We start from the raw sequence: 9,288 nt of genomic DNA on the forward strand, positions 1-9,288 counted from the left end.
CTCTCAAAATATATGCATTCATTTTAGCGATTCTCATTTGCTACTTAAATCTACAACATTTTTAAAAACAAAATATTAGATAAAGTAAGCACAGAATCAGCTTTGCACTGCTGCGTGCGATCGTGTCAAAGATCAGACAAATATACAGGTGCATGTTGAAAAACGAATGTTTAGTGCTAGATTAAAATAATGTCAAAGGCGCCTTTTACCCCGGGGCGCCTTTAGCCCCCTTGTACCCATATATATATATATATATTTCTTTTTTCTTATATATATATATTGCACTGAAATTTCATAATTTTTGTTACCAATTTCAATATCAATAAAAAAGAAAAAAACCACGATTGGAGTCAGTTGGGACTAGAAACTGGTTACGATCATTCTTCAAAATATCTTCTTTTATGTTGAGGAGGAAAAGGAAATTCATAGAGGTTTAGAACAATTTGAGGGTAAGTATATGATGACAGTATCTTCAATTTTGGGTGAATATCCTTTTAAGATCTCATAATATATGAGATCATATAGGATCTCATATAGCCTAACACATGCTTTATCTTTAACTATTAACATTCATTTAAGACACAAATAACTGTGTTTACGAGGATACTCGCAAAGACGGGCATTTTGACACACAACTATGTGTATTTGACCGTTTAAGCACAAGGAGCGAATGTTTAGTCAGTAATACGAGCAGGTGTATCAGGTAGAAACCGTTTTAACGCACGCATTTACCAGAATGAATTCTGCCCTGCAGCGTAATGTTCATGAACAGTATAAACCATTTGTTTTAAAACCTGCTTAAAGCTTACATCATGACGCGCTTCAATCAACGATTGATTTATTTCTGCCGGATTATCTCCCAACCCTTAAATGAATATAGTTTGTTCAAACACAAAAACAATATAAATCCAGTTAATAATCAAACTAACCTAAAATCTGTGTGGACGATGACACTGTTTTTATCTGCTCCGTGTGCCCAGTTCACTTGCTGTTCCAGCAACTTCCACTCCATCATCAGCTTTAGTAAAATAACCTGATAGCTGGGGAATTTACTAAGTCATGTTTTTTATGTTGTTTGTATTTTAAGTTTTTAATTTTTGAGCCCCTCTCTCTTTTAGAATCGCTGACAATTTTACTTATTGAATGTTGTTCTTTGCGCGCCTATTTCCAGATTACTCCAGAACAAAGTGAAGAGAGGTGAATGCAGACATACTGGGCAGCAATCACCTGATATATACGTGCGCATATAGTTCAAAAGTCAAATATAGAATAAATGCATTTGATTGGTAAACCAAATTCAAAGTTTACGTTTCAATGTCAAATGGTAATGCATGGAATTTACGGGAAAGCTCAACTAAATAACAGCGCTAATAAGTGGGGGGCGTGGTGGCTTTGGCGATCGGCGCTCCAGTCAATCTACTCCACAGCCAATGACGGGCCCCCTCCTTGCTCGGGCCCCAGGGCTTCAGCCCCGCCTAGCCCAATGGTTAAAACGGCCCTGTGTACGACAGTCAAGACTCATTAAAAACACATATATGCAAGGGGGGGGGTACCCTATATAAGCGGCGCTGAGCGGCATTTCATCAGAATCTGTTGACTGAATAAGAGAGCTTATGAAAGACTTGAGCCCAAGTAATACGGCATGACCATAACCAAGGTTATGTCAGTAACCAGAGACGTTCCCTTTCGAGATAGACTCTCGATGTTGCGGACAGCTCAGAGAGGGAGGGTGGGTCTACTGAACTGCTGTATGTGCGTGCACACAACGGCGAGATATAAAGCGGTGAGACGCAGCACTTCAAAACTATCAGAAAACAGCTGTCATAGACAATATCACAGCAATTGCAGCCGCCTCGCGCCCCATAGAAATCTAATCACTAAATCATTACTCCCCACTGACAACCTATCAATGTCAGAATGAATGCTGATATGACAGCTACATACACTTGAGCGTGGAGGGCATACGGCCGTCATCAGAACACTTGTAGAAAAGACAAAACTACTAAAAACGGGCAGTTGACAGGGTCTTGGCCTTTCGAAGTGCAACAATTTTCCGAGGGTCTCTACCTATGAGCGTAGAGATGCCTAGTAAACAGTGCGCTCGCCTCTGAATGTCTTCTGCACATGCTGTGACAGTGAGTTTGACGTCGGCAAACTGCGTTGAGTGGCCAGACGCGCAAATTCCATAAGTCTGTGCTGGATGCCAGACTTAAGTCGCTCGCTTGAGAGAGGGGATCTCTCCTCAATAAAATTAGCCATTCAGGTCCCGAGAACGAGGGCTGCGTGTGGTTGTGGGTTCGAGTCTCTGTTCCGGCAGGAATTGTCGGTGGGGGGAGTGAATAACCAGTGCTCTCTTCCACCCTCAATACCACAACTGAGGTGAGACCCTTGAGCAAGACACCGAATCCCCAACCGCCGCAGCAATATGGCTGCCCACTGCTCCGGGTGTGTGTTCACTACGGTGTGTGTGTGTTCACTACTGTGTGTGTGCACTTGGATGGGTTAAATGCAGAGCACAAATTCCGAGCATGGGTCACCATACTTGGCAACATGTTTCACTTTCACTTTCACACATCTGTATGAAAGACAACGGCACAGCCGGTGCTTGTCATAGAAGGGTGACACACTGCGGCAGCGCCGGCAAATATAGTGGCCAGTGCAAGCAACACTACATATCGGCACAGCCGCTTTTTTAGCATCGCAGTGCGGGGCAGTTGGGTAATCCTCCTAAATGATATCTCAATCCGTTCTCTGGAGGAACGCATGGACATTCATGAAGCACTTAGTGATCATACTTGTTTAGTGTGGTTCAGTACAAATATAATCAAGTGTTTAATAATGTTTGATGTGATCTAAGAAGTGTGATGTAAGAATTTTCTATTTAATGTTTTCTTCCTTTTTTTCTTGTTACTACTTTCACTCTACTCCAGGTGTGTCAAACTCAATTAATCATGTAGTTTTCAAATAAGCCTAAATGACTTGATCAGGTGTTTTTAATTAGGGTTGAATCTAAACTCTGCAGGGCTCCGGCCCTCCAGGAATTGAGTTTGACACCCCTGCTCTACGCCATATTGTTGCTCAAGGGAGTGTTGAATCTGCCGAGGTTTACAAGCATCAGTGATACTACTACCTCAGAGGCACCTTCTGTCATTTTCTTTTAAGTTTGATTGTTTTCTTTAGTATTTTTGGACTACAAAAACAGTGGAAAGACTATATTTGAATTTAGCCAAAGTGCTAAGTTTTGTTGTTCATGTTTGACTTTTTGTTGATTGTTGAAAATAATAATGTGAATCTGAGATTGCATTTAAACTTGAACCAAAGTACTAACTTTTGTTTGATTCCTTATTGATTGTTGAAAATGTAACTCTGAAACTGAAGTTTCATTTGAACTTAAACCCAAAGTGCAAAGTTTTTCTCTGTTTGTTTGATTCTTTATTATTGTTTAAATTACATTTCCTTCAGTTTACATTACAACTCTGAAAATGTGAAACTGAACTTTCTTTGTGTGGGAATCTGATTCGAATAATTTAGTAACTGTTGGCTTAAAGAGCTATTCTGGGTGAAAACAGTGGTATTTTAGAAGATTGAGCTTGTCTGACGCCCGAACTAATTCGATCAAATTGTTAAAAAAAAATTTTTTTATAAATTCCCTTGAATCTACTGATTACATTTTCTTTGGGCCCGCCACCTCTACAATTGCATATTACCTCTAGTTTTATCTACTGACTTTGCTTTTCCTTTGACTTTTCCTTTTTTTTTTTCCCCCGGGGCTTTTAAACCAGTGTCTCTTGCTCATCTTTTCAGTGGCGATTTGTTCCTCCACTGAAGAAAGACCGCCACCTCCTCAGCCTCTGGATACGCAGAGCAGTGGACCCATGCCACACACAGGTAACCAATTGTGCTCTTGTTGTAATTTTCTGTTCCCGGTCAGCTGCCAAACAATAAACAAAGTGTCAATTGTCTATTATGTTGATGCAAATATCTCTGCCTCACCCACTTGTTCTCCTTCCATTTCCGATTCTTCCTTCTATCACACTCCTTAACCATCCAGCTTTCTCATTCTTGTCCTTATACATTTTCACCCTTTCTTCTTTTCTCTCTAGAGGAGATATGTGCGGAGCTGGTTAGCGCAATAGAGGCAGGTGATGTTCGGGCGGCATCTGTCTGTGCATCGTCTTTAGCCAAACAGAAAGCTGCCCTGAGCATTCAGCCATCTAAACGAAATTACACAGACACTGAAATTAGGTAAATTTCATGATTACAGACACTCACCCACTCAGTTTAACAATGTGTCCTAACCAGACAGAAAGCAGCAAGTGATCAAAAAAAATGCATGATCCAAACCTGTATGACTTTATTTCTTCTGTGGAACACAAAAGAAGATACTGTACTGCAGAATGGACAAACTGTCTTCTTTTATGTTCCACAGAAGAAAGTGAATTATAATTTATGCCAAGTCAACACACATTTTGACAATTCTGATCTCAGCTAATGCATTGATTTATCATGCAGCCTGGCTGTGGTAGTAGAAGATGCATCCTCTTCCTGTTGTGTCACAGTGAAAGTCATCCCTCACTCCACAATTGGTGCTCTCAAACAGCAGGTAGGTGCAGATTAACATTAACCAAATAAACATTATTTCTTGTCATTCTTTCAGTGCCATGCGATTCTGACAAATACCTTAGTTATCATTTAGCTTTGTTAATGGCACAGTTTTTGCTATTTAAGGTCTTCACAGACTATGGTTTTCATCCGCGCGTGCAACGCTGGGTCATTGGCCAGTCTTTGTGCTCTGATCATCGCTCTCTGGCTTCTTACGGAGTTCAGCAAGATGGCGACACTGCATTCCTTTATCTAATTTCTGCCCGTCAGGCCCGTCTCAGTAGCGGGCTTTACCAACAAGATCAGGAAAGTGCTTTGCTCATGCCGGCTTTGGTGTCAACGACTAATCAGCCCCACCAAGAAGCAGTTACCAATGGGCCAGCACTGAACACAGCCTCAAGACCATACAGCACCCTGCCTACAAGACTTCATAACAGCCATAATACCCTGAGTGTGTATTCCCAGTCTATAATAAGGCCACCAGTCAAAGTCATAACATGCGTTTACACATAGACCTCAAACAGTTCATATTTAAAAGTGATGCCTTCTGCTTCCAGTTTTTAAATTGCTAAATCTCAATATTTCTGAAAAATTATTAGAAATGACTAAACTGAACACTTTATTCTCAATTATCCTTTGTTTAAAGTATTGCACAATTAGCAACTGTGTCTCATAACTTGCTTATTACAACTATGACCTCTTGACCTCTCAGGTGACAGTGCGGGAGGTACAGAGAGGTTAGGTTTGGGTGAAATTCGTGATCTCATCAACCTTGAGCTGCCGCATTTGAATGAAGCCCTGGCGCCCAACAGAACAAGCACACAGGTACAGCTTAGTACAAGTTTTTCTTTAACATTAAGGGCAGACATTTTATACGATATTGAGCCTTTGATAATATTTGAAATACATAAACAGAAAATGTTTCACAAAAGCAACAAGTATGCATATACATAGATATACACATATAATGAGATTATGGTGCTTATTTAAATACTTGTTTTTGTGGGTATGTAGCTGGGATGGGCCTGCCCAACCTGTACATATATTAATAAACCGACACGTCCCGGCTGTGAAATGTGTAGCGCAGACAGACCTAAAGGCTACACCGTTCCCGGCAACTACAGACCAGATGCTCTGGAGCTAAGACGCATTCAACAGGAAAAAAAAGCAATAAGGCAGTACCAACAGGTGAGGCTCATGAAATTCAATTGAGAAAGTATAAGCACATTTTGTACAATAATTCTGCCTGCTACCACTGGAATATTCCACTTTGTTGTGATGCTTGTGGAAATCATTGGGAACAGATGAGACTGGCATGTTGCTTTTGCTGTTGGCTTATACATCTCATGCACACCTACCATTTTTACATCTTCTTTCTACTCATTCTTACGTTTGTATTCATATAAATTGAATGATAGAATTTTAGCGATTTTGAGAATATTAGTATTGGCTGTTAAACGGTATTGTCTGTTTCAAAATTTAATGATAGCCTTTTTTCCAAATGTAGTAGTGAATTTTAATAAAGTTGTGGTAACTTTAGTAGTGACAGAACTTTTCTTTCATATTGTGACGTATGTCTGAGTGTAACAGATAATTGAAAAAGGAAAAATGATGCAGATGTTATTTTTACTGGAAGATCTAGTTATGATATGTAGATTAAAAATTATGTGGTTAAAAAAAGAAAAACGCATACAAATCATTCACAATGAGAGCTATAACATGCATTTAGAAAATAGACTGAATTTTCATTTCATGATGACTTTATAATATTAAATATAAGCGTTCATTTTAATTTCATTTTTTTATGCATCTCATTTGTTACCATTTAAAATGTTTTTTTTGGTACATCAGTATTCTATTAGCCATTGGTGACTTATCATTAGAAATCATCAATCATTAAAAAACCCATAACAGCTGACCACTATTAAAGAGCTACTTTCACTCATCTCTAAGGTTTTTTTTGGGGGGGTAGGATAAAGCCTGAGTTCTGATTGACTCCTCAGTCTGAATCTCTTCTCTTTTGTCTCTATTTTTTTTTTTAAGGAGAAAGGGAGAAGAGAGGAGCTGAGGGGCAACAACTCACTACTGCACAACCTCGACCAGGACTACTGATTCATGCGTGCACACACACTCTCAGTGCATAGTCTCTAACAAACCAGGTGCACTCGTACTCCAAATTCAACCACAGTACAGCTGGTATACTGCACAACTTGTATATGCCTGAACAGTTCACTGTTAATTAATTTGATTCATGCCAACCTCATCTATTCAAATGCAACTTTTTTTTAGACCACTTACAAAAGCTACACATTTAGACCCATTTCAATAACACCTTTATAATTGAACACTGCAATAGTCGTACAGGAAGTAATTTTTATAATATTAATGGCAAAGACGTCTATGATACCATTACTTCACTTGGTCTAATAAAAAGCTTTGTTACATTGTCTTGGTTTAAAACTTTATTCAGGTACAGACTTTTTTAATGTGCAGATGCCTCAACCAGATGACATATAATACTGTATATCTTTGTAAGTAGATGTAGGAAATGACTCCTACTGCACAGCTTTTGCAGGAATGTAGAGCATCCATTTACGTAACCGGTTTTATACAAGTTCAGTCTGATCTTGTCTGACAGTATCTTGTAAAATAGTTTCAAATTCTCATATATTCAAGATTTTAGTCTTGGATTTTTTGGAAATGACTGTTTCAGTTCAGAGATTATAGATCCCTGAAACTATAAAAATTTCCCAGAATCTTTTTTTAAGTGCAGAAGGACTTACTGAGTTTTGTGATGGATCATCCATCAATGCACTTTTTGTTTACTAAACTAAACACCAACTTTTACCTTATCCTACATCATTGCAGACTGCAGCTGTTCACACAAAAGCAACATTAATTTTGCATTGATGTTGAAACTGTAAGATGAAATGAAGAGGCAAAAATAGTTCATGTAAATGGTGTCTGACATGTAAAGCCTGTGTCATAGGACCGTGCAACTATTTTACATTTTGCCAAATTGGTGGCTAATTTGTTTTCATGCACATTTCCCACTGACGGTTGGGTTTAGGGGTGGACCTTCATGCTTGCTTTGAATCACGTCATACAAATTCATACAAAATCTCCACCTTATTAAATAGTTGTTTTCTCATGAGATCTGTCTGGACAGTTTTGCAAAGACCTTTGACTGTGTTGGGCCAAACTCATAAATACATGCATGCTAAGAAAACATGTTTTATACATGTTTTCTGCTACAGAATTTTGCACTCGAGCATAAAGACTTAACTTGGTGAAAATGTTGTAGACAGTGTTTTTTGCTCATACTGCTCATAATATTTTAGTTGACGACAATATGCTGAAAGAGCATTTAGTAATTACCACAGTGCCCATGAGCAATGCATTTAACCCAGAGTTACTCTATCAAGACTGGCAGTTAGTGCATTATGGATAAAACGCATCTTCTAAACAATGAATAGGCCTAACCAGTGTGAAAGGGAAAGAAACAGGAAGACATGTCTTGGTCAGTTCAGTTAGTAATGTATGTAATGTAGCATAACTTGTTTGTCTGTATGACTGGGCTTCATTCTTTCATGTTAGCTCGTGTGTAAAATAGCCTTGAATTTAAAAAAGACAAATGGCTATGCAAATTAACTATGTGGCAAGCTCAAATAAAGGTTTTTTAATAGGTACATAACATTCACACCTGGGTGTCTTGACTTTTTTTTTTTTATGTATGTGTACATACACTGAATATAAGTACAGGTGCATCTCAATAAATTAGAATGTCATGGAAAAGTTCATTTATTTCAGTAATTCAACTCTAATTGTGAAACTCGTGCATTAAATAAATTCAATGCACACAGACTGAAGTAGTACCCATAACAGCTGACCACTATTAAAGAGCTACTTTCACTCATCTCTAAGGTTTTTTTTGGGGGGGTAGGATAAAGCCTGAGTTCTGATTGACTCCTCAGTCTGAATCTCTTCTCTTTTGTCTCTATTTTTTTTTTTAAGGAGAAAGGGAGAAGAGAGGAGCTGAGGGGCAACAACTCACTACTGCACAACCTCGACCAGGACTACCCCATAACAGCTGACCACTATTAAAGAGCTACTTTCACTCATCTCTAAGGTTTTTTTTTTTGGGGGTAGGATAAAGCCTGAGTTCTGATTGACTCCTCAGTCTGAATCTCTTCTCTTTTGTCTCTATTTTTTTTTTAAGGAGAAAGGGAGAAGAGAGGAGCTGAGGGGCAACAACTCACTACTGCACAACCTCGACCAGGACTACTGATTCATGCGTGCACACACACTCTCAGTGCATAGTCTCTAACAAACCAGGCGCACTCGTACTCCAAATTCAACCACAGTACAGCTGGTATACTGCACAACTTGTATATGCCTGAACAGTTCACTGTTAATTAATTTGATTCATGCCAACCTCATCTATTCAAATGCAACTTTTTTTTAGACCACTTACAAAAGTTTAAGTCTTTGGTTCTTTTAATTGTGATGATTTTGGCTCACATTTAACAATCTCGCGTTTAATTGAGGCAGTAATTAAAGGTCATATTTTTTTCATTTAGTACTGCTCTTCAGAAGCTACATAAATACATGTTTCCCAGAAGACAAAATAAGTCTTTTGAAAATAAGTCCCCCCCCCCCCCCCCCCCCCCTCCCCTTCCCGACTAC

The 9,288-nt window shown here is 38.8% G+C and overlaps 1 protein-coding gene across 2 annotated transcripts in view; it reads left to right on the plus strand.

Annotated features, from left to right (window-relative positions):
- The window catches only part of LOC107556071 (ranBP-type and C3HC4-type zinc finger-containing protein 1-like), a 28,821-nt gene that overhangs the window by 13,416 nt on the left and 6,117 nt on the right, over positions 1–9,288 (plus strand). For both annotated transcript variants that reach the window (XM_016239064.1, XM_016239065.1), the window contains exons 3-8: positions 3,805–3,888; positions 4,104–4,245; positions 4,513–4,603; positions 4,729–5,053; positions 5,315–5,427; positions 5,617–5,790. In XM_016239064.1, coding sequence (XP_016094550.1) covers positions 3,805–3,888; positions 4,104–4,245; positions 4,513–4,603; positions 4,729–5,053; positions 5,315–5,427; positions 5,617–5,790 — 929 coding nt within the window. The remainder of the gene's footprint in view (positions 1–3,804; positions 3,889–4,103; positions 4,246–4,512; positions 4,604–4,728; positions 5,054–5,314; positions 5,428–5,616; positions 5,791–9,288) is intronic.

The sequence above is a fragment of the Sinocyclocheilus grahami genome, unplaced genomic scaffold (genome assembly GCF_001515645.1).
Source record: "Sinocyclocheilus grahami isolate Dianchi unplaced genomic scaffold, SAMN03320097.WGS_v1.1 scaffold554.1, whole genome shotgun sequence".
NCBI lineage: Eukaryota > Metazoa > Chordata > Actinopteri > Cypriniformes > Cyprinidae > Sinocyclocheilus > Sinocyclocheilus grahami.